Source organism: Taurulus bubalis (assembly GCF_910589615.1).
Source record: "Taurulus bubalis genome assembly, chromosome: 2".
NCBI lineage: Eukaryota > Metazoa > Chordata > Actinopteri > Perciformes > Cottidae > Taurulus > Taurulus bubalis.
Window position 1 is genome coordinate 11,334,185 of NC_136590.1, and position 26,103 is coordinate 11,360,287.

Below are 26,103 nucleotides of genomic sequence, written 5' to 3' on the forward strand. Positions count from 1 at the left end.
AAATGTTTTAAGCTTGTATGACCACAGACTGCATTTGTTTTAGTATATTAAAAACCAATGGAATTCTTTGGCAACAAGTGAAATCAACTCCCTTTGTTTTTAAGACTTACGATGCTGAGTGAAAGTAATGTTCTTACAAAAGACCAAAATACTGTCAATTACATTAAAAGTGCATACCAGTGGAAATCACAATTTCCACTGAACTTTCCCATGTACTTTGTTTGTCTGACTGGGGTCAATTATGCCATTACCATTCCCACCACAGTGGCAGAGGATCAAACCATCAGATCATTTCACATGTTAATTCACTCTGATGCAAACAAACTGGAGGTCACTTACTGCTCTGGGGGGCGGTAGGTTGGGCAGGCTCTTCTGTGGAACGGGGACATATTTTGCTGCTTTTCCATTGACCAGGGCATCTGATCTGTCATCTGGGTCAACAAAGTGCAGAGAGAGACCTCAGCGAATAACAGAAATAGTACATTTATATTAGCTAAACAACTCAATTCTGTCCATTTTTCATTCAACACTATTTCCAGATGTCCAGATTAGCACCTCCTGCTAAATCTAAACCTCGCGGGGGGAACTCATCATTGTTAAATTACAGTAACTGCATAACACAAATCAAGATGGAGCATTTGTATGGTAACACAACAAAAACACAAACCACAGTACAATTTTGAGAAGAGACTTTGTATAAGATTTTTAAGAACTATGGTTCTCATTGGATTTGCCATTTTATTAACAATGACCAGCGTGTAATGTTCTTGTGGTTCCCAACCTTTCTCACAGTGTCAGGGGAAATGGCAAACCCATTCTCAGATCATATAAATATAACATGTTAATAATCATTGAGCTTTGGTGGTGCTGGTTAGCATATTTTGTTCCCTTTGGAGAAAGTCAGGCGAGTTGTTTTCCCCTGCTGTCAGTCTGTCTGCTAAACTAAACTAAAGTTCAGCTGGCTTGATGATGAGTATAGCTCTGCCAATACTATTGTCTCTGCCAATGTGTAACGTTACTACTTCCTCTCTTCTCCGACCTTTTACCTTATTTCTACTTGAATATTGATTAGTGGACAACATTAAATAGCAAAACCTGTTGAGTTTGTGGCTTTGTTGCTCAGACAAGCAAGTTTCCAGTAATGTCTTCTTTGATGAACAACCTTTTACTGTGATGCCTTTATCTCACACTTCAACTGAAAGAGACAGCTACGGTTTACCTCAGGATCAATGATTAAGAAAACCCCACGTAGCTATCTCAGCCCTCACTTTCCTTCAGTCCCTGTGAAAGAAAACTTGCGGCTTTGCTAGCGTCGCTGCTTAAAATATGTGTGTTAAGTCTAGTGCTCACTGAAACCACATTCTTCAACACTGTCCAAACAAAACAGGTCAGTCTCAAATGGCGAGAAGCTACGCAGAAACAGACAGGAAATGGTGAGAGGAGGGGAGCTGAGGGGGGTTGCTGCTTGTGGTAGCTTGTTCTCATAACTGCTATTCACTTGAATCATGTCAAATTAAAGATGCAATGACATAACAAGTATGCGCTGGTGTTTGAGCGACTTCAAAATGTAAAAAGAAAGTACAGTGCAGAATATTTCTGATGAGGGTATGACTGATTAGGAAATATGGCTTTGACCTAAACTTAAAAATGACTTTGTAATAACTGTCTTCTATCATCAGCATGCAACAGTAGCATGCTCCTCACAATGACGACGTGAACATGTTGCTATATAGCAGGCATCAGTGTCTTGGACAAAGTATTGGACAAATTGCAAGTTCGACCTGCTGGCTTCACAAGTTGCACCATGCAACCTGTCTGCACCATTTATATCTGTACTCAATGTCATGGCAATCCATCCAGCAGCTGTTATATTATTACAGTCTGGACTGACATTATCATCCACAGAGCCACGCTGGCATTGATAAAAATGCTGTATTATCACATTATCCCTTGTTTTCCCTAGTAAACATAAAATCCGTTTCATAATAGATTATATTTCAACTACTTTTCAGAAAAAATAAATCACCACGTATCAAGAATCAGTCTCACAAGTGAGAGACATTTCGAAATGTACACCTTTGTCACCGGGTTGCAGTCTTTTTGAAACTCACACCTTTGCAGCCTTTGTCCTTACCAGTAACAATGACTTTGTTCATGTAGATGTACTCTTCATCAGCACCTATACGGAGACAGCAGAGGGTGGTTAACGGTTGACACCAGCATGCAGTTTTACTTTGTGCGTCACTACCACAAACACTGACATTGTGTTATACTGAATAAAAGCATTTGAATACAGCTCGACAAAACACCATGTACCACAGTGTTACATGCATGTTTTACATTTGTAGCAAACAGTTACAGTATTCAAGCAAATGTTCTGCATTTTATTATAATAACCAAAGGAGAAAGGTGGATATGTTGAGATAAATGGAACTTTCTAAAGTAACCCATGCACAGTTATTCTATACTGTAAATTGAATGAAACTGATGCTATGAATATGAAAAGTTGTACTACACTTCAGCAGAAGGAAGACCTCTTCATCTACTCTACACAAGTAATTTAACTGTATGTATTGTAATCATAAGAAGAGCATGCCTTTTTCTTGTAGCTCTGATGGGAAAATCTGACTGCACCTTAGTGCCAAACAAACTTTCATCATGTTTGTCAAACGTCCAGGATGAAAAAGGGGAACTCGACCCAAACAAGTGGCCTATTGTGTGGACAGATGGGCCTATTATTGACACCCACTCTCACCGTGGCTGGCATTCATCGGACATTAGTCAGAAAAGTCCCTGCCTGCACAGATAAAGCACTGTGTCACTTCTATCTTTGAAGATCGTACGACTAAATATATATCCGATGGAGCTCCTGAACGTGGTCCATCTGCTAAGATATTATCACCAAAAGTACGGTTGGGGTTTAGTGTGAAATCATACCTCCACCCAGTTTCTGCATGGAATTCATCTCACAAACAAGATTTAGGGCAACAGTTTCTTTTCAGTTTTTAGTTACATACGCATACAAAAGCAGAAAGCTAGAAAGAGTATTTGATTAAAGTGAATGGTTTCCTGTGAGGACAATAAAAGAACAGTGATTAGGAAGTGCTTCACATGGTGAGAGGAGTTAAACATTGCTGGACAATTGATCACGGCTGTCATTTGAGCCTGACCTGACTTCTCCTCGCACTAAAACGTAAATATTTACGAGTCAGTGTGAGCATTATATCATTTAGGCAATAAGCGGAGATGATGAAACCTCATGTCATACACCAATACTAAAGTCAGCTCAGTGAGAAAAGCACTGTGTTTTGTTTGACGTCGGTCTTCGTATGGTGGAGTAATTACAAGCTGGCGAAAACGTCGCCATGACATTGCCACATAAACAGTTTGAATGAACGTTTTTTCTCAGACAATAAACCCTGCGGTTTCGCCGAAGAAGGCTCCAGCTGGTTACTGTAACCTGTTGGGGGAATTTGTTCCGGAGCTGCAGCGCAGTTTTGAGGAAAGTTGGTTCATTGAATTAAATATTTTCACTGACTAAGATTATACCCTGAGAGAAAAACAAACAAAACTCTAACCTTGGGTGATACTCTAGAGAAGCGTTCTCCTTTGAAATAGATATTGCTAGGTGAAACCAAACAACAGCAGATTGAAGCTATGTTTTGCCTGTACAGTGAAAACAGATTTTTCGGGGAACAGAGTTGAAATGCTATTTATAAGCCGCTGCTCAAAGGAAGTGTGAGTCCCCGGAGGATAAATGCAGCCTCGGAAAAATGATACAGCTTGGAGCCAGGAGAGGAAGTACGGAGAGACGAGTCCAGGACCTGAACATGGAAAAGCTTGACTGCCGTTGTGTGTGTGTTGGTGAGCGCTTGCGCGTGTCAGTGTGTGAGAGACCGAGAAAGACAGGGAGGGAGTAGCAAAGCTCATGCTGCCTTTTTCAATCCAAAAGTGACAGTGAATGTCAAATAATTGTGTCAAAACTTCCCAGTATACTGTTTTGAAGATTAGCATAAAGCAATGCTTTTTACAGTCTAATGTTTTCATAGCTTTACTATCACACAAAGCTAATATTTCTGTCATATTTCTGTAATTTTAGTCTTTTATTTTTCCCAATTAATCATACACCTGAGGCTTGGCTGAGGCTCAATGTACTGGTTCACATTGTAAATCCCATAAATCACACCAGCACACCAGCAGTCACAACAGTTTCAAGTTGAGTGTCAGACCCAGTGAGCAAGAACAACAAACTTGTCTTTCGCTGTTTGACAGGATACGTTAACGGGCCCATGCATCATCGTATGAGGAAGCAATGGGCACTTTGATTATATCTGGCTTGCACGGACAAAACTGAAATATCCACAACCTAAAAAATGTCAATCTGATTACTTTGAAAGGGAAGGCACAACATATTGAATTCAGCCACCACAGTGTGGTCATCAGCCACCAAAATGGGATAAAAGACCCCACATGTATTTGTCAAGAGAAGCATGCAAGAGTATAATTATTACATGGTGGCTACTGAGAGTTTAAAATAATACCAGACTGGGTTGTCTAATAGGCAACAATCTAGCTCATTGAATTGTGGGAAAAGCAGGACGTGACCACATGTTACATAAGGTGCTTAGCATAAAGGCAGACTAACTGCTCGTCGAAATCTTTTGAATGACCATGTTTAAATATTTGTGGTTAGACCTCAACCAATGTAACTGTCATGTCGTCACAAATGCCACACTGAAATATAAATCAGGAACACTGAGTAAATGTTTCAGACTACTTATTTATTTTAACCTTTTCAGTAATGGCCAAGCTCTCGTTGGAAATAGCTTTCATCTTGATACCCCTGTGTACCAAGTCTAACAGGCTATGGTTGTCTCAATGTAACTGCCTTAATTAATACAATAGGGGCATCTCATATATCTTGGAGAAAAGTAATTTTCTCAGTTTCAATTTGCAATACAGTTATTCTGCTTGCATTATTACATGTATTCTTTTTCAGGCTTTTAACTATATCAAGCCACTCATTTCGCAACCAGGCAGAGCAATTTTCTCTTCCTTTACTCTAATTAAAAATATTCAAGAATTATGTTATGAGGTATTATCACATCTAAGGTATGTTTATAACCTTTCACTTTCATGTCAAATTTACCCCAACATATCCACCAAAATCAGTTCCTCTATAAATTTAACATGAGAACTCAAGTCATGCAGTTTGAGAATTGTATTTCCTTATATATCTACATCGCAAGTTTTTATATTTGTTGATAAAGTTATAAAACTTTAAACGATGATCTACGAGTATTCACTTCTCATACTACTGACTGATCTGGCACATACTATATGCTGTGCTCTGGTTGATTCAGACGCTTTCCGAACTAAAATGTTTACAAAAGCCAGTGAGCATAAAAGTCAAAATCCTTTTTGATGCAAATCAGTGCTCTACTGTACGTACTGTATACCCATGACAGTATTTTCTTCATACCATTGCATACTCTGTAGGACTGGAGCAGATCAGAGAGCAAGCCCTTCTGGATGGTGGCGTTCCCACTCAGGGTCTCCTTGTCCAGAATGAGCAGGAAGCGGTGCAGCTCCATCAGGAGCTGGTCCAGCACTGGAAGCACAGACAGACAAGACAGTCTCAGAGGTATAGCAAATTAAAATCACTCAATGCTGAATGGTGTTACACATTTCTTGGCGCGATAGTATTTAGGAGTATTACAACAATGGCTTTGCACCACAACTGTGGTGGCAGTTCCCATCGGCAAGACAGAGAAGAGCCGAGAGCAATATAAAGCCTGTGACATTTCCAGGCAGAATAATATACTTTAATTCATGGAGACCAGGGAGTTAAACTCAATGACTTGTCTCTTAACACTGAATTCAGCTGCAAGTGTGTTAGCTATTCCATTCTCACTGCTGGGCCTCTGCGCCTCAAGCGATGCCAACATTTAACATGGGAGAGACTCTTCAGAGGTTTTCAGCTGGCAATGAGTCGATAACCATTCAGACTTTATGCCATTCAGTCATTGCTCTCATCCAGTTGCTATTGTCAGTCACAAGTCTGTTTGAGGTTGTTTTGGTAGTTGCATGGGTTTAGTGAAAGGTCAAGTCCAGAGGAGGGAGGAGTCTGGGCCTGGAGTCGGCGGGGCCTCTGTGTCTGGGTGCAGCCCACACACATCCTTCAGGGGTCATCGCTGAGCTCACAGCCCTCTCCACCGTGTGGGGAGCTCTTTGTGCTTCCCTTCACTGTCTCTTGGCCTCATGAATAGACCCCTTTGCCACAGTGGGCCTCAGTGTGAGCACTTCACCAAAAGACGAAACAGAAGCGGGATAAAGAAGGGAGACTTTATTAAAAAATAAGATGAGGCTAATATCAGAGGTGATGTCATACTGTTCTTAAATACCGGAATGTCAAACGTTTCCTTCAAACAGCAAGGTAGGAGAGTGGGCCACTGTTTACTGAGTAATTTGCCAATAATAATTTGCCTTCAAATTCACTTTTTGAACTTAACTTAAAACCAAGTCAAACCCCAAGTATGAAACATATAACTACGAATAGGAATTAAAAAAAATAAAGCAACTATTTGTGAGATGAGCAGATCGATACCACTCTCATGTTTGTGCATTGTTGACCTTTTGGAGCTCGTGAGGAGGCGAATAGCTTAGCTTCGTTTAACATAAAGCCGGGATACTTTCAAATTCAAACAATTAAAAAGGGTTGTTTCACTTTTAATGTCCTAAGAGAGATTTTGCTTCTGTCAGCCATGACAAAGGCAAGCACACATAGCTCTATAAAGTTATGTTGGACATTACATTAACACATACATACTAATAAAGTGACAGAAACACTGGACAGATAAATTGCAAGGCAGGACATGAGTTATTGTATCGATGAAAACCAAACAGCTGTAACTAAAACTAATTAAAATGCAATTAAACAAAGTTACAACTGAGAAAAAAACTGCCAATATGTAAAAAACATCACTAACCATGAACTTGACTCCATATAATTTAAATCATGATTATCACAAATCTCACAACTATTATAAAGAGAGTAAACTGCTCCTTTGAACTCTTTTAAAACCGTCAGCGACTCTATTTTAGAGGCTCCTTCCGGCTCAAACCAATCACTAGCCGAGCCTTGCGGGGAAGTACATTCATGCCCTCTCCCCTCCTTCTTACACTCCCACACATCAAAGGACCGAAGCAGGGTACATTTCTGCACAAAATAAAGTGTCAGAACCCGGTACGCTTTGCCCCTTGGAGATGACGAAATGCTTTCCCAAAGCTATAGCAAGCTGGGCTGTTTTTAATGACTCCTGCTCAAGCTGAGTCAACGTCTGCTGAGAGGCCCCCGCGTTAACAGGACCTGCACCATGGAAAACATTACTGGTTTTGACACACACACACACACACACACACACACACACACACACACACACACACACACACACACACACACACACACACACACACACACACACACACACACACATTAAAATGATATGTTACTATAATGACTTTTCATTACATTTCCAGAAGTTGTTTAGCTGCTGATGTCTGGCTGCACACTATGAATCTAAACATTTTTCCAGCTTCTCCTCATTGTGTGTTTGCAGAGATTGACTCTGATGGCCTTTTGGATTGGAGGACCCTGGGAAACGGAGTCAGCTGACAGGACAGGGAGGTCTGCTGCCGGCAGTCTCTGCGGGCTACGGGCTGGCCGGACGCCCACTGAACATCCAGTGAGTGACCGCAGCATAAACGATTCACTTCTGTAGAATGGCCAAAAGGAATCTGAGACAGCATCAGCCAGCCAAAGCGCCGCAGTGTTTTCATTTGAAGAAATATACGTCTGTGATGCAATTAAAGAAAGTAAAAAGGCAGGTAAGAATGTGATAAAGAGAACACTTAACAGTGTAAAGGTTGTGTCAATAAGCAGTTAATTTGAGAATTTACAACATCAAGCATTATGGGAATTTCTCTTCCTAATCCCTAAGGTTGTACTTCCTGTTTTACAAGAAAAATTTTTGTTTGATTTCTCTTACGCGAAGATATCTAATCATATTGTGTTTGATATAGTGCTCTGATAAGTTGGCAGATCAGTAATGTGTACGCGTAATGCCTGATTAGGAAGACAGAAGTATGAAACTAAAAAGGAACTGGTAGTATTGGACTGTTGCTGTAATTTTTTTTAATGTAAACCATGACACAGTGGCTGAGGGTTGTAGTGGAATCCTCCATGACATTACAACAGTAAAAAAGGCAAAACGATCAGATCAAAGATTACACATCACACATATTTCCTGCAATATTAGTGATAATCTACTGAAGCCTTTCATCCGCGCTGGTCTCCATCTGTTCACCTTGTCTGACTCTGACTGTGGTCAATAGAACAAAAGGATCTTTCTTTCAATTCGGCAGAAATCTTCTTTGTTTGTCCCTCCGACAATAACAAACATAATGTCTTTGCATGCATATCTACCCACGCTTTTATCTGTGCATCCGGACTACAAATAATGCGTCCCTTTATATCTTTAACAATCTTCAAGCCCGGCTGCTAGCCTCCTAAAAAAACACAACTTACTGAAACAAGCCCCACATTTGGTCAGCAAATGAACCAGACAGGAAATAAACTGCATTGAAAAAGTAAAATGGCAAAATAATTTCTCAACAAAGGCTTTTCATTTAAAGAAGAGAGGGATTTAACCTGTCTGTATACATTCTCCTTGTTCAAATGAAACATGTTTTCTGAAAAGAGAGGGTCTTGTCAGGATCCTGGCAGCGTTTCTCATTCTGAGCAACTTGAGGTCCTGCATCCACACTAACATCTTACTGCAAGCCTTCATTTTATTAAACTAACGAGGCGGGCATGGCCTCTCATTTCAATCAGACTGCGTCCAAGTTCAATGGGGTTGCTGATATACTTCTATTACTTGATCGGATCAGTCGGAAAATACGCCGGGCAAATGTATTCTGACGATAATCTTATTAGCTTTCCCTCAGAACAGCAATAAGTGCATACTGTATACTGAATGATAATGAGTGTTTGACATGGCACTTCAGAGTCAGGTATTTCACTTGTGCTCAGTTGAGCTTTGAACTTGCAACATGCGACATCACAGTGAGAATTCGTCAGCATGTTCCCGAAACCCCTAAGTTGTCATCTAAGTCCTTGTAGAATAAATCCTAAAGGCAAAAACAAACACAAATTCGAAGTTCAAATCAAAGTTAAAAAACTTCTACCGTCTATCTTTTTTTTTCTCACATTTCCAAAATCAAACTGACTCAATTTCCATTTTTCCTCTCATCTTTACATCATCCTCCTCCATCTGTCTGACTTTCAAAACAACTCCAGCATATAAATTCATGCCCTAGGAAACATCCAGTGTTGCAATATTTGTGCTGTTTTCCAGCATGTTTATGCATTTCATCAATGATAAACTCTTTCTTACAGTTTATTAATGTTTGTCTTATAGCTAGTGCTGCAAATGTTATGTTATATGAGGGCACACTAAAATGGTATTGCATTGGCAACATACCACCAACAAATCATTACAGTTTACTTTAACATGTTGAAGGGACTCAACAATATTTTTTTTCCAATACGTTTGGGTTAGTCACCAAACTAAAATACAGTTATTTTGACCCAGTGTCAGACATAACCAGCTCAGGTTTGACCATAACGCTGTTTTATTTACTGCTAGTTCAACTAACAATGTGCATAAGATGTTAAAAACTGCAAAAGGATACACATATTATTGACAATCAGTAACACATAGTGACATTGAAGTGAAAAAAATGTCTGGAGCAGATTATAACGGGTTGCAATCGTACCATATTGGAGTTTAGGTAAATAAAAAACCCAACAGTGATATAAAAAAAATGAGGTCAAACATTGTCTTGCTTGGTTTTCTATCCATGGGCAATGGATAAAGCGTACAAGTTGGTAAACTTGTCTTTTACCTAATATTAAAGGAGATTCAATTAAATGTTGAGTTAAATTCATTTTCTGAAAAATACACAAAGGAGACTAATGCTTGTGAATAAGAAACTACACAACATACCAAAGAAACCAATGATTGGTAGATGTAGTAGACCAAAGTTACAAGTGACACCCAGCACTGAGTCTATCTATTGGAGCTCCCTGTTCATCTAAAAAGGGAAGTGGTGGAAAGAAGCAGAGTTGCAACCAGTGGACATTAAAACGTTTACACGCCAACAGAGTCAAACTGTTTCTGCTTCGGCAGACAGGAAAACAACTGACTGAAGCATAGCAGATTTATTTCTTATCATTAGACTCTTACACACCAAACTTCCAAGGAAAAAACACCCGAATGACGTTGACCTTTGCGTCAGTTTCAATGCAACACAACAGAGAGAAGGATCCACGTATGATTGGTTTGTTCCAGCCCGGCCTGGCTCTGTTGAGCGCGGCAGATAATTGGCTGATGGCGAGGCCCAAAATGAAGATAAAACCACTGATTCGACTGGTGTGTGTTCGCTATTGACAGACGCTGGTCCGTCTCCATGCAACCCGCTGGGTTCAGCTGTGAGGCAGTGACATACGTACATGGCTGGATTAATCCAAGCTGTGTTTGGTTGTTATTGCCGTAGAAACCTGAATAAAAAAAAGCGGGGTGTCAACTTGATGACCTCAGAGAAGGAGCCGCCTGTGTGTGATAGCAGCACTGAAGGAACTTTGGAAAGAAAGAAGTGGACAAAGTGACCAAAGAGAGGAGGGAAAAGTGAGAGAATATACACAACATTAAACATTTTAGGTCTAAGCACTTAGGTCCTTTTCTCATAGAATTCCGTCAACACTTCCCTGGGTTTTCCTATACACGTTTTGATTTGTTTGAGAGTGCAAATACAGAAACCTCACCGATAATGAGAATTAGCAAATCAGCATACAGCATGTATGCAAAGACTTTGTCCCCATTAAAAGCAAAGACCAGTAAGATGTTGAACTTCTGCACAATCTCAATCTCTTTGTGAAGAAATCTGAAGTGTGGCCTTTTATTTCACTTTAGGTTATTATTTTAAAAGGTCTGAGTCACAATGACAGAGAATATCCTATTAACCATCCCTTCTTAACTAATTTTTCTCTCAAAGACCCATCCAAATGAGAAAGTATGAAGTATAAAATATATGATAGAGGATGAAGAAGATTTTTCTTATATTTGCAATCATACATTACATCTAGCCTATTTAGACTATTATAGCCAGCAGGAAAAGTGTGACATGTTAGCATGCAACATCGTTAGACACATTCACGGCAAGCAGAGCGTCACGTCTTGTCCCAATCGTTTCAATGACATGTTTTATGTATATGTGATGGATATCCACTGTAGAAGTAGAGTGTCAGTTTGATTTGTTGTAGATTTCTGAGTTTTATGTTGAGGTGCACGGTCATCAAATGTTTACAAGTTCCTGTCTTGCGAGGTTGTGATTGAAAACCACTGATGTGTTGGTTTTTAGAAGATTGCATGTATCACACTTAATCCATTTATGGCAACTATCTGCACAACCGATTATGCAGAGTGATTGACAACCTGAGCATATACTGCGGTGCGTTGAGCCATTCATTCATTCATTAACAACTGGGAGGCAAAACAGGCTCATTATTACTGAATCAATGATGGGTCATTTCCCTCCATTATACACATCATGGAAACAACTTTGGCATGTTTGGAATGTTGAAGTGGTTCAAAAATAAAAAATCTGTGTCAGTCTTGTTGTCACTTGAGGTCAGAAAGGAGGTCATTATACTAGTGACAGGAAGTGTGTTTTACACTGTGGGAAAAAATGGGATGTAGGAGGAGCCTGAAGTTGTCCAGTGATTTTGAGTCTGCAGAATCCATTGGTTTTAACGCCGGCAGCTCGTTGCTCTATTCAACACAACTTCCACCAGAGAAAAGGAAGTGGAATCAGTTGCTGTATGTTTGGTGAACTTGAAACCATCAGTGTCATAATGAACTATTAGTGCATCCTGTGTCCACTGTTATTTATTCATTTGTTTGAGGGTTTGCTATTTTGTTTTCTTTCTTTTTTTTGGCAGATGCAAAAATATGCTCCAGGCATGCAACTACATACAGCTCAATTAAATATTAACCAGGTTTTATCAATGGGATTAAAAGATCCTGTCGTATGAGGAAAAAGTTAAAAAAAAGAGTTGAGAAGGCTCAAAACATAGAGAGTATTTTAAAACAGTACCACTTAGATCCATCCTAAGAAGCAAAGCCACCGATTGAAGTGTTAACTTTTATAAAAGGTACAATCAAGCTGTAACCTAAAACAGCCTAGTTCCACTCTCTTTTTCAAATTCCTCCTTTCATGTTCCCTCTGTCCCAACTATTGGATCTCACCATTATTCATCTCATGCCTTATCTTTCCCATCAACCTTTTCTTTCTTCTAGTCGTTCTTTAGATCTGTGCTGATATTGAGGCTTACAGCTCAGCCCTTGGAGAAACCAGGCAGTTGTTATAGCTGAAACATTCTAATGGGCTCTAAAAATCCAAGTAAATCTTTCTCTCTTTTTTTTTTTTAGGAAGGGTCTCTGGTGTACTTGAGCAACTTCATCTTGATTAGGATGCAGTGCATGCTACTGTAGTCCTACAGATGAAGGCTTGAGCTGAATGTTCAACATTCTGGCTTAGCTGATGACATGCAGTTTGTGTGTGTGCGTGTGCGTGTGCGTGTGTTAGAGAAAAGTCAAAGATGTGGGAAGTGAGAAAAGGAACAGAAATTAAACAAAGTTTGGAGGACAATGCCAGAATCTGCCATTTATATACTACTCTTTAACACGATTTTAGAAATATTATGTCAAATGTATTGAGCCTGTTGCTGACTCAGTTTAATGACAAATGTTAACAAGTATTACATTACATACTACTATATAGGAATGCTAACAAGGCTGTGGGATAAAAGCCAATAACTCTTCTTAAATTATGTTAAATGGTGGCATTATTGTAAAGTGAATGTTTGAAATATAATACATATAATATATATGAATGCTGCTTTAATGTTCGCATGCTAATAATGGATCAAATGACTATGTGTAACGTGGGGAACAGTTTCCTGATCGAGGACCTGGGAGTCATGCAAATAAGCTCATTTTACATCCAAAACAAGTTCATATCCAAACTGCATTACTGATCTGCAGTACAACATGCAGAAACCACAATGCATGTTAACAATCTACTTTGCCAGGAAAAGATAATATTGTGGAACTAGTTGTTCCAAAACACACAACTCTAACTTGAGATGAAACCTGTCAGCCCTGGGCCATGGTGCAGAGGAGGCTCAGTGTGGTTCCACTTCCCCTTCTTCATGCGGCTCCCTGCCTACATCCCTCCTTCAATCCTCTATCCGTATACGTTCCCTAGCTCCACAGGACCTCAGTCAAAGGCATTGTCCTCTAGATATTCTGAGGTGTGTGGGGTGTATGTTTCAGTAAGGAAAAGTGAAGCTTTACAAGGCTCCAAGGTCTTGGCTTGATGAGAAAGAAAGCGACAGACTAGAAGCAGCTGCTGACATATAAAAACTAACTAGCAATGCCACCTCAGAGTCACCCACATAAAAGCTTCTCTGCTTAGTTATTATCCCACAGATAAGTGGCCAGGAGGGCTGCAGGGAGAGCAACAACTAGTGAGCGTGCATGTGTGTGTGATTACAAGAGAGAACCGTTTCCTTCAAAAGAGTACCTGGTGAGAGAAATAAACCCACACACAATACAGGTCTTATCCAGCGCTCCTGTATCCAATAAACAAAGCCATGTTTGATGTGTTGTAAATGAACAGGAGCGAGACCCAGAGGGCAAAAAGGGCCAAAACTCACATGGAGCGCTGCACCGCCACAGATCAGGGAGACCGTCTTTCTTTTCATCATTTTTATAGCCCCGGCTTCCTGAACTACCCACACCCCACTCACTCCCCGTCGGCAAGTACAGCTCATGACACACACACACACACACACACACACACACACACACACACACACACACACACACACACACACACACACACACACACACACACACACACACACACACACACACACACACACACACACACACACACACACACACACACACACACACACACACACACGCACGCACACACGCACGCCAGCGCTGATGGCCTTCATCTCAGCCTGCCTCTGCTGAGCTCATGGGAGGTCAAACCCACTGACTCTGTCACATTGCCATGCTACACTGCAAAGCACCTTTTGAAACTCTAACTTTTCTTCGGATATTACCCAAACGGCAAAATGTATATTGACTGAGAGTAATTTTGATTGACATGATCCTGCCGTTCACAGACCGTAAAACCCCAGCAGCTTTGAAACTACTGCCAGTGCTGTAACATGTGAATAAAAGTGAAAAAAACTTTTCAGGGTTCGGGTTAGGGCACTACATCAAACAGTACTGTGCACACAAACATGCTAGGGTTAAAAAGCATGGCTATAACAAATGTGTTAAAAGCTGTATTTTTACAATGATTTGTTAATGCTACAGAGGCCGTCTAAATCCAATCCTGATCTTCCTGCCAAGACAAATCAATATGCCGACACAATCAGTTTTTGAGTAGTTGCTTGTGTGTCAAGCGAACAATCCACTTCAAACAAGTCCATCAACACATCTGTCAGTCGGCCTCCATTTGTCTTGCATTGTATTTTGGCAGTGATCATAAAATCTGATTATTGTTGGAGAAAACGGTTGACGCTGGAGGCGAGAAAAGGAGCCATCATCACAGACCCCATCACTGCTTCTCTGGGTGAAACCCAGCTGCAGAGAGCCGGCAGCCAGCACAGTGGATTCAACATCGACATGCTTCACACAGAAAATGGTGGGACCCCATGATAGCACGGATAGCAAAACAAGCAAGGGCAAGAGGAGGAAGGCACTGATTGACAAGGAAATCAAGATAACAAAACAAAAAATGTCCATCGGAGTATTTAGGGAAATCACACTTTCATTTATTTCTATATATATATGTACTTGTATATTATTTAGACCATTGTTCTAAAAATGGAACCAATGAGCCATAAATTGCATAAAAAATGCTCCATTCATCTGCTTGCTGAGCAACAACAATGATTAACAATGATTGTTAGACATGACAGCCCAAAGGACTCTCAACCCAAACACAGCTCCAGGTGTCTTCACTAATCTGATCCTCATCTCTGGCTGAACGTGTGAGAATCAGCGACATGAGCTGCTGAAAGTCGTTCCTCTCGAATGAAACCTGCACGAATAAAATGGAGCATATCCAGAATACTAAACAATGCCTTGCCTTGTCATTGACAACCCTCTGACTTTTCCCAGGTTTCCCTTCACTGTACCTCCTCCGCCGGCTGCCTGTGGCTGTTGGTATCTAGTTCAGTGTCCCAGTGCTGCTGCATACAGCTGCCAAACGAGTACACTGCAGTCCTTATTTCAGCCACACACACACCGGCTCCTTCTCTGTAACTACCAGGCGGAGGATCATCGCCCTGCATCACTCCACCTGCCCTCAGCTCACCCGTTCTCCTATGAATTACCTTATCTTTACTCAGATCTCCCCCCTACATGTCTTTGGTTTATATCTGGAGCTACCAGTCTTTGACTAATAGAGGTAATAGAAGTGGAACCAAAGCTTAATCAATTGATCAGAAACTAATTAATGCTGCAATGTTTACCTTTGAAAACTACTTTAAACTACTGTAACATGCTGTATAGGTTATCCATTCCAACAAATTAGTTTCAACAATCAAAAGGTCCTCGCCACATTTTGTCAAAATCAATGTATGCTGAGATATTGAGCATGATTAGGGCTGCACCTCCTCATTATCGATTCATCTTATTTTCTCAGTTGTCTAATCTGGTTTAAAATGACATCAATTAGCGGAACAACCCCATCACAATTCTCTAGACGCAAAGATATTTAATAGACAAGGAATATTTACTTTAAAATGACTCAAACATGCAGATGAATGTATTGTGGGTCATCTCATGAATTCATCTACTTATTGTTTCGGCTCTCCGTGTGATGGATAGATGAATGAACAAACTGCAACAATGGCTATTTACTCTCGGACAGTGTGGGAGTAAACAGACTGGGCTGTGCAGTCAGCTGGAGAACAGGAATGCTGCAGCAAGAATTTCAAATTGTGGTAATCCCATTCCAGTTAGACCAGTCGCTCATTGTTTTCGGTCCAAGTCCACCCAGTTGCCTCACCCGGACCAGTGACGGGGATTTGTACTGTGTTCATGTTGGTCCTCATGTCATGTTGCTGAGCTCCAGATGACTAACCTCCCCTCTAACTAGCCTCTGTGCTTGTTTTCTTTACACCATCAGCCGGAGAGGTGAAGTGCACTGCATGGTCAATCATTCTACTGACTACATTCAAACTCTTTGCTGATGTCAATCAGGAAGTATTAAACGGCCTTGCTCATCCCTCGTGGACAAATAGCCACAGGAATTTGAGGAATGCTGTGAGAACAATGTTGCTGCTATTGGAATTCATCAGTGGCCACAGTGTAAGCTATTTTATAGAGCCCACTTGGATGGCGAGGCGGTTATGGGATAAACCACACGTCTTTATATTGTTGGTGACAGGATGCATTCAAAACTCTGACTCTGGGCTCATTATAGCCCAAGGGCAGCTTACTTATAGGCTATACTTATACATTATTATATAGTTTTAATAATCAGTATTAGAGACAGGTGACCAGGCAATATAAGTGTGAAACAACGAATCCTGACAGCCTTGACCAATCCTAACTCAAATGAACTGATCAGGAGATATAAATGCCTTTTTATGTTCATGGTATCCAAAACTTAAAAAAAAAGAGAAGCAATTGTCTTTTTGTGAATAAATGTCATATTTGTGTCTATATTTTAAACATTGTCTATCAAACACTGTTGCAAAATACTTGCCAGGCATTCATTTCCATAAAGATGCTTTGTCAGCGATGACATGGAGACGGTTGAGAAGTCCGCAGATCGTGTTATTTACGCAAAGTAAAAACAACCCTCCTCTTACCTTTGTGCTTCTCCATTCCGTCGCTGTTTCACCTTCGTCGCCCTCGCTTTCCTCCTCTCATATAAACAAACAATCCCAAAAGTTTGCTGACAAGTTTCTGAGTGATGGGACGGCGAAATTCTGCGGAATGCAGCCCGACGCTCCCGTTTCCAACAAAGCCCGCTGACTGGCTGCTGCAGGGTTGAGCTCGAGACCGAACAACAGCGCTCTCCTCGTCTTCCTCATCTGGTTATTGCGCACCTCCTCCCGCACGCAGCATCCCCGCCGCAGCTCTGCTTTGCTCTTGACAAGCGACGGTGCCTTCAGGTGTCAATCAGACAGACGCGTGCGCGCACGCAGCCACGTGGTCCCCGAAACAAAGTGAGGACGAGTTTCACTCGTAACACGGAGGAGGGTGCATGGTCGCATCCCAATCTTCAGATTGAATTTGTTTACGACTGTGAGTTGTGTGATTGTTGACTGTCATGTAGGCACGTTTTTCCGTAAATGAGCGCGTCGGATCAGACAGAAAACACTCAGTACTGTTATTACGCAAATCTAGTGAGTGACTTTATTTAAAAACAATGACCGTGTTTTGTACTTTTACGCAACAGAAAAGTGATGTTAACTGTGCTCAAACAACCGCGGGAGGATTGTGACGTGGTGGAGGTATGGGAGGAATATCGTACACTGCAACGCAACATGATGTGCATGAATGTTTCATATGCTCTACCTTTGTGAAGGTATAGTGGCACACATAAGTCAGGTGCAGGTATGTGGTTGCAAGACCAGAAGCTCTTAGTAAGGTTAGTTATTGCCGGGAGATAAGATAGACAATAGGGCAGGTGGTGTGATGTCATCTGCTGGTAAATGATTCACTCTCCATATGCTAACTAACTGCAGACTGTAGAGCCCCATCATGTGACTGTTGTTGGGTTTTAGCTGAGGCCTGACATTATGACTCTGAGACGCATGCCAGTCCAAGTGCCCCTCTGTAGTCCCCTTGTGAAGACACTGTGTGTTTAATTGATCACAACATGTCTGAGTAAAGTAATATAGTCTCAAGAAAGAGGGTGCAGCTCTTCTGAGACATATTCACCCGTCCTCTTTGGGTCGGGGTGACGGGGTGCAAAGACACCCCGAAGAAGGCAGCGGCCATCGCGGTCAGACGAACTCAGCATAGACACAACAGAGGCTGAGGACACAGCCAAGTACAAGGGGACAATACTTTCCCTTGGAAATGGCGACATTTATAATCTCAAAAGTGTGATGATCAAAGTCAGCTTTATTGTCAATTCCTCAACATGTACCAACCATACAGAGGAGTTGAAAAAACGTTTCTCTCCTGTCCAACATATAAAGTGAATAGAGATAGTAATAATAAAGTGCAAATAGATTAAAACAAATCTGTGGTGAAGCATCCTTTGTACAGACATTTGAACTTAAAATAAGAAGAGATACTATTGCTATTATTGAGCCTCTACTGTATGCATTTGTTCTGTAATGCAAACACATGCAGGCAACCAATATGCTTTACTTTCCCATGACTTGGTCCTTCTGAAGTAAATTCATTGTTCAAAGATGAAAGAGTGTCTTGTTCAAATCCAGTGCATATATTTTCCCAGCTTTGATTTCCACATTTAACCCCTTTGTCATAAAGATACAAACATTGCCACTGGGGATCTCTCCTTCGCGGTTTCTTTCACACAGCAACACATGTTGATGCAAACTAATGTATGAGCATTGATGGCAATATGTCTGCATTGCATGAATATACATCAAGAAGCAATATCCTCTGGACATTTTCTCAAGTGAAATAAGAGCATAGTGGTGTTGGCGTGATTTCTCTCTACGTCATAGCTTAAACTCAGTCCCTGAGAAAAGTGTCTTTAATGGGACCTTTGTGTAAAGATATTAGATTATATTAGATATTCCTTTATTAGTAAAATACTAGGTTTATCTCCATGTGCAGACTGTATTTTCCAAAAAACATCATTATAAACTGTTTACTTTAAAACCTGCCAAAACATTGATGTGATATAACACTGTTTATACCTTGTAGCCTCAATTTCCGTTTTGCTTTCAGTGTTTAGGCCTAATATTAATACTAAGTGCTTCAAAACAGCAAGACTGACAGTTACTGCTGTAATTCAGAACCAGAGACAAACAATGTATCAGACTGGAGGACAAACAGAGACCCACTCAATTTATGAAGAGTTTAATCCATCAGAATATTCAATTCAATAGCAAATGTGAGACCCAACTAAGTCGATGAAGTGAGCTCACTCTGGGTTCTTTGTGAAAATCTCAAAGATGCATTTTGAATAATCTGTAAAGTCCTTTTCAGCCTACATAATCTAAATCAATGCACCATCAACAAATTGTAAAACCCCACAGGGTCTGTTTTAAGGATTAAGCTGCCTCAAGATTTAAAATTATTATTTTGAAGAAAGGTCTGGCTCTTCCGTCTTCTTCATTTATTGCATTAAATGCTGATACCACATGTATTCAATACAGAGAAACAATTTCTGCTTTTTTTTTGTCCGTGTGTCAACTTCCTGGCTCATGTCACACTTTTTCTACACTTTATGGTATATAGCCTTGAGCGGATGGTGACAGTCTGAATGTGCGTCAGGCATGATGGCTCAGCATGAACTGAATGCAAGGGTGGTCCGTCTTTGTCTGGCTGTCCACAGCCAAAGAGGTGTCTTCTTAATCCAGCAGGGGAATTCCTATTGTGCAGCAGACCTTGGTGATCCCCTGGTGAGGTGATTTCAGGTCTTGAACGTTCAGATTTGGATGATTTCTGATCATCGTGCTTGTCCGTGTGTGAGGTATTTATGTGCAGGTGTGGAACAAGGGTACTAAAAGTTTCTCAGTGGGTCAGACACACTTGAACTTTGGGAAGATTACATTTTTTGAGTCAAAGGTGCAACGGTGGAGTGGGCTTCTCTCCTCTTTTCTGCTGGCGCACAAAGAGCATTCCTCATCTGTGAATCAGAGGACAGAGGTCACTGACTCAACTCCGAATTAGCACTGGGCCCTCTTTGATTCAGGGGCTTTTCCCATGTTTGCACACATATACACAAACACACAATGCACAACCAATCCCCTGAAAAGAGACCCCCCATTTATTTGGGCATTTTCATCTAATCTAGTCTAAACCTCTTACTGTTACGTCTGGGAATTTCCCAAGAAACTTGAATCCACTGTTTCTGCTGTATCTCCCTATTGATATAGGAACATTTAGACCAAAAATGCAGAGGGCACTGGCTTCAGACCCGCTACACCTTGTAAATATGGCTCTCGTTTCTCTGCACCACAGAGGTGCATACACCTGGCTAAATGTCAAGAGGTTCTCCCGTGGCTTAAGTAGGAGAGTGTTAAGTCATAGCAGAGATAATATTGTTTTTACTTCATGTGTGCTCAAGTTCACGGTAACCTCTGTGGAAAAATAAACAGTGGTTCTTCAGATTTCAAAGTGTGTGCAGATGACTCATGTGAGAGCTGAGAAAATGTTGAGGCGATATCTTTTGTGACGGCTTAAATCTCGCCTGCCAGGTAGTTTGTGTTTGGGGAGCACTGAGAGGGATTTTAGAAGTCGGGTCAAGTATTTAGATGATTCCCCAACCACCTGTTGCCTTACTTCTTTGTCACTAACTGTGTTAAGTTGTTTTGTCTTAAACATTAGAGTCTACGTCAAACAGGATATATGCAGAAACGTCATTATGTGCATACATCAAAGACAATCATCTCTATTATGTGAAATCACAGCATCAAGGAATGAATTTGTGAAGTCCCCAGATGACTGGAGTTGAATATAACCAGACGAATCCAGCTGTGACACAAAAAGTCTGTATCCCAGTAGAATCACTGGGCATGACATGACAACATGTGACAGCGTGTGTCATAATACCCGAGCAGTTGTTCCATTTAGTTGGTATTACTGTGTCTGCAATGCAGATACAGGATGTATTTCTGAGCTGTCTTTAGTTTATAGAGAAACTGGTTTAAATGTACAAAAAGAGCTGAGCTGAACCATTGTCATGGATAAAATGATTGTAAATACATTTTTGTGGTGAACTGTCCCTTTAAAGTTGTATTTATTTCCTCCCCTCCTCTTTTTCATTCATTTCATCCTATGGTGTCTGTGTTGACTCATAATTTAACTCTGCTGCCATTTTAGTCTGGTCTCTCACGAGACTTTGTCTAGTGCAAATCACAATGAAATAAATAGATAAATAAATACAAAAAAAAAAACATTTGTGTGAATATTGCTTTGATATTCTTGACAAGATTTGGTGTCATGGTAGAATATTAATTTTCTATAACTTTTTTTGAAAACCCCCGAGTAATAATCCATTTGCTAAGAATGTTTTTTGTTGCGTCACAGAAAAGAACGGGTAAACAATGACATCAATGATGGCTGAATTCCATATCTGCTTCAGTTTCAGGGTCCTGGTTCACTGTCACCCTGTAACTACTGGCCCATTTGAATAGAACAAAGTCATCGCTAACATTAACAGCCATGGCTTCTGAAACCTGAACAGTCAGAACAGAAACTTCCGTTACTCCTGCTCTATTTCACCGGCCCTGAACCAACATATTCTCTGTAGTGAAGTCTGTACCCCACTGTGTTACTTGTGTTCATGCCTGTAGTTGCTGTGCAACATTGCCACCTAGAGGTGTACATGTAGAAGTGTGGACAGCTCCAGATACATACTATACTCCTCCTTCATGAAGTTCAATTTCCTGCAGAATGCAAACGGTGAGACCTTCATCCAAGATGAGCCTGAATCCTGTGATGAATAATGCACTAATCACGAACGAATATAAAGATGTTGCACATAGCAGAACCTGGGCTACACAAATATGTAAGACGTTTTTACATACTGTTTTCCTAAACATGTATTCGCTTTCCCATCTTCTTTAAATGACCTTCCCTCTGCATCAATCTGGGATGCCGTTCATTTGTGGGTCTCACACATACGACATGCATTGTGGGAGATGTAGTCTATGGGCACTGTAAAACAGCTAGAGCTTCATTTCAGGGGCATAAAGTGTGTGTCAGCGTTACACACTGAAGTTTCGTGACTGCATCTTGCACAGTTGTGACACAATTCAGCAGAATCTGTCCTCAGAACTGATAACGCTTGGCAAAGGACTCACAACTGCTTTGCTGTGAACACACACACACACACACACACACACACACACACACACACACACACAGTAATAAAACATGGTAAAGTATGTTGTTATGCCCTTTTACTACATTCATATTTTATGACAATATTTGATCACGTTTTTTCATGATATACTTATACTGTGACTCTTTAATCACAAAAAAGTCATAGAATAGTACATAAAAAAAGTCTTTGTATATGTAAAAAATAATAATCATATTGTATTTTGAAAAACGTATTATATTGAAAGTTATTATTATTACCCATAATAGTATGCATACTATTATAGGATCTCGAAAGAGTCAAAAAGCCATAGTTATGTGTCGAAAAAAAAAGAGTCATAGTATAGTATGTTGAAAGGTATTTCATAGTATTGTATGCCAAAACAACTAAACGTTTATTATTTAAACTTTTTTTTTTAAATGTCATTGTAAAGTACGTCATGAAACTAAAATGCTCCTGATGCAAAGCATTACCGGAGCAGCACGAGTTGAGCTGAAACATACACACACTTTAAGCAACGTTGAGTTTATTTTATTTTATTGTGAACCTGGTATAAGACAAATCCACCAATTCTCATCCATTTAAAAATTCAAGTAAATAGAGAAATGTTCACTTGACAGCCACATCATAACATAGATAGTGGAGGTTAAAGAGTATACCGCACATATGATGGAAGCCACAGTGTGCTAAAGATGAAACAGCAGTCAGCAAACGCATGTCGTATTCAGCGGATATAACTAATACAGCAACATGTAAAAAAAAAAGAAAAAAGATTGGACATAGTTTCTTTACGTCTCTCAATAAGTTTGAGTAAAGTTAGGGCAGTGGAGAGTTCATCCTCTCACATATTGAAATAAATAAAAGAAAACACTTATACATAGACAACAACAAAAGAGAACTGCCAACCAGGGCTTCACATTAAAATAAATAACATCCAAACACACATTTGTCTCAGGTTTAACACATTTAAGAAATGTTACATTCAGAAATGAGGTCTAAAGGTTTAGAAAGAAGGAAAACAAGGAACACAGCTCTGCCTTACTGATTATAGATTTACAATTTAACAGAAAATGTCCCTTTCTGATAAAAGTCAGTGTGGATTTCACATAGTTATGTCAGCTGATATCACTTGGTAGTTTTAAGGAATCCCCAGTTTAGAGTTGTGGTTTCTTGGACAACTTTCTTATCTACGTACATACGTTATCTACGTATTAATTACAACTAAAACTTAAGGGTCATTCAAATGTTTACTGACAAAAGATAAGAGTTGTGTGGAAATGACTTTGAAACAAGTCGAGGACAGGAGTTAAAAAACAAGAATAGAACAAAAACCTAAAAGGAAGTTACAGAACTTCACTATTGCACTAACATTCAAACATCATTACTTGGTACTATGCAAAGTTTTACTTAAAGACAAATGAAAGTAAAATGACTCCAACATGTTTTGTGTACTGTGTCGTGGCTTTTAAAATAAAGGCACACATTTAAATAATCTTATACTGTACTTGCATGTTAACAAGAAGTGTTCACTGTTTTAGAAAGCTTCTTTCACATTGCAACTTTATGTTGGAATGCAGTTTTAAAGTTGGCAGATTTACTTCTTTATAACAGCATAATTAATTCTTAACCCAAATTAATTAAGAAACAAGTCACAAAACAGATTTTCCGCAGATTTAATTCAGGAAATTTGTCATTTTGTCTCTGGTGAAGACAAGGAAACCCCAAATACCTGATATGAAACCTTTTAGTGTACATTTAAAATTCATATTGGACTCTGTGAGGATCGGTATGACACTAATGGGAATATCTGTGTATTAATAACTGAAATGCCAAATAAAACTAAACTATGTTCGAAAGAGAAAACATAGTCTTAACTTTATCACAATAAAAAAAAAAACATATACAAATATTATACAGAAAAACTGAGGGGGAAAAGTGACCCCAGGTCAATCGAGTTTTAGTAAATTCCGAAATAAAATAAGCAATAAGAAAAGCCTACAATCATCACTGACAATCAATCAATACTATTTTGTGCTTTCCTCAAAACCAAATTTGCAACTGGGACCAAACTAAAAGTAATAAATACGTCATCATCATTTAAAACAAAATAATAATAATTCAATCATCTCATAGCAAACACATCTCTGACATTTATCAGACAGTAACAGAAATACGTTGAAGACGACAGCAAAGGGTCAAATAAAATGTGCAAAATACTGTTTGAAGAACGCTTGGCTGTTTCTCCAAAGAACCTTAGTGCTTAAATCATCGTGATGAATAAATAAAGGAGGAATATTTTCCCTTGTCACATTGAGGTCAAAGTCTTTACAATCCTCAATATTGCGGAAATGGCTTGATCAGTACTGGGTATTGAACTCACGACTTACTGAAACTCAGAGTCAAACGTCTGGTGCGATAATCTCAATTACTTATTTTGGATTAAAAACATAATTTTTCCAATTTAATATTGATTAAAGTCCCGCATGGTCACTTGTATTTAGAAAATGTTCACTTCTTTTCTTTAACAAACAAAAAGGGTTTTTACAAGTAGCATTCCTCAATGAAATTGATAATGTATCTTGTTTTTAATCTTAAAAAATGTACTAATTAAATCATTAATTGGTTTAAGTGCTTGTTGACACAATTATTCGTGGACAAAACTAAAACACTTTGTGAAACCAGCCACAGGTCGTCCTCAGCGATACAGCTACAACATCACCAAATGTTAAAGGCAGTTTTGCAACATTTAAAGATAACATAAAAAGGCAACTTTATCAGCATAGGGATAAAACATGGTTTCACATTTGCCTCAGCACAAATTAATATGAGACAGCTATACTGCCTTAAAATTTACAGTATTGTCACCTTTAGAGTAGCGACAATAGTGTCCAAAAAATTCCCAGAATAGTGGAATATTTGTCTCACACTTTGGCGCCTTTTCCTATGAGCGATGCTCAAAATGTGACCTTACAGTACTGTGAAACTGGAACAGGAAGAAAAAAGAAAAAACAAGCCCGCTTGTCAGCCTCCTTCACAATGCCCTCGCAAAATAAGAGCTCATACCTGAGAACGAGAGAAGAATACTGTTTCACCTCCTCTGCCCTACTCCACTACACCTCTCCTTCCATTTCTATACAAGCAGATCTCACTCCGCCTGCTTTGTGCTTTATTAGTGTGATACCAGAAGTTTATAAAGTAACTGAACTAAATACATGATATGGTCATCCAATAGCAAACTGTAGCCTGTGCTAGGATACTTAATTATCTCCTAGAAGAATTATGGTTCCCTAAACTCATTATGAGACCATTTTGCAGCTTTCCTTTTTATGATTTGGTGTAATTTCTTTTGGGGGAAAAAAACACTGGCACCCATAACTCTTCATCATTTGAATGTGACTGAAGGAAGTGCTCCTTTCTTTGTTGCTAAGAGAAGGAATACTTTCTGTCCCTGATCACATACCCGATGACTTCCATCCCAGCAGCTGCCTCTGGTCCTGCGGACTCTGTGTGGAGCCACACTACAACCAATAAACCCAGAAGAGCCAGAGCTCCCTGCCCCAACAGGACCATCCCAGCTCTGAAGTGACGCTGGGTGGGACGTATGACGGGGTGAAACCAAGCATTAGGGCTGAACATCTGTCAACTAACCCATTGAATCCCGTCCGCCATCCACAACCAACACAAGGCCGGATCCGGCTCCTTCAGGAATTAAGAGAGAAGCAAATCCGACCCTTTACTGAAACCCCTCGCCTTTCTGGAGAATCCTCCAAGTTTAGAAGTAGTTAACCCAAGTCTCTCTCTTCGGACTTCATTTGTGGATCTTCCAGTTCCTGAGGAGGTGGAGCTTCCAGGTGGGCGGGGTCAGAGAGGAGGCGGACAGGTGGACAGATCGGAGTTGCCCCCTGA

The 26,103-nt window shown here is 40.0% G+C and overlaps 1 protein-coding gene across 1 annotated transcript in view; it reads right to left on the minus strand.

The window, feature by feature from the left end:
* The window catches only part of afap1l2 (actin filament associated protein 1-like 2), a 35,878-nt gene extending 18,718 nt beyond the window's left edge, over positions 1-17,160 (minus strand). Inside the window, exons 1-4 of the mRNA XM_079237391.1 lie at positions 17,030-17,160; positions 5,483-5,611; positions 2,114-2,179; positions 340-431 (exon numbers count right to left, since the gene is read on the minus strand). Of these exons, the coding sequence (XP_079093517.1) occupies positions 340-431; positions 2,114-2,179; positions 5,483-5,611; positions 17,030-17,045 (303 nt within the window). The 5' untranslated portion in view covers positions 17,046-17,160. The remainder of the gene's footprint in view (positions 1-339; positions 432-2,113; positions 2,180-5,482; positions 5,612-17,029) is intronic.
* Positions 17,161-26,103: the final 8,943 nt, after the last annotated feature.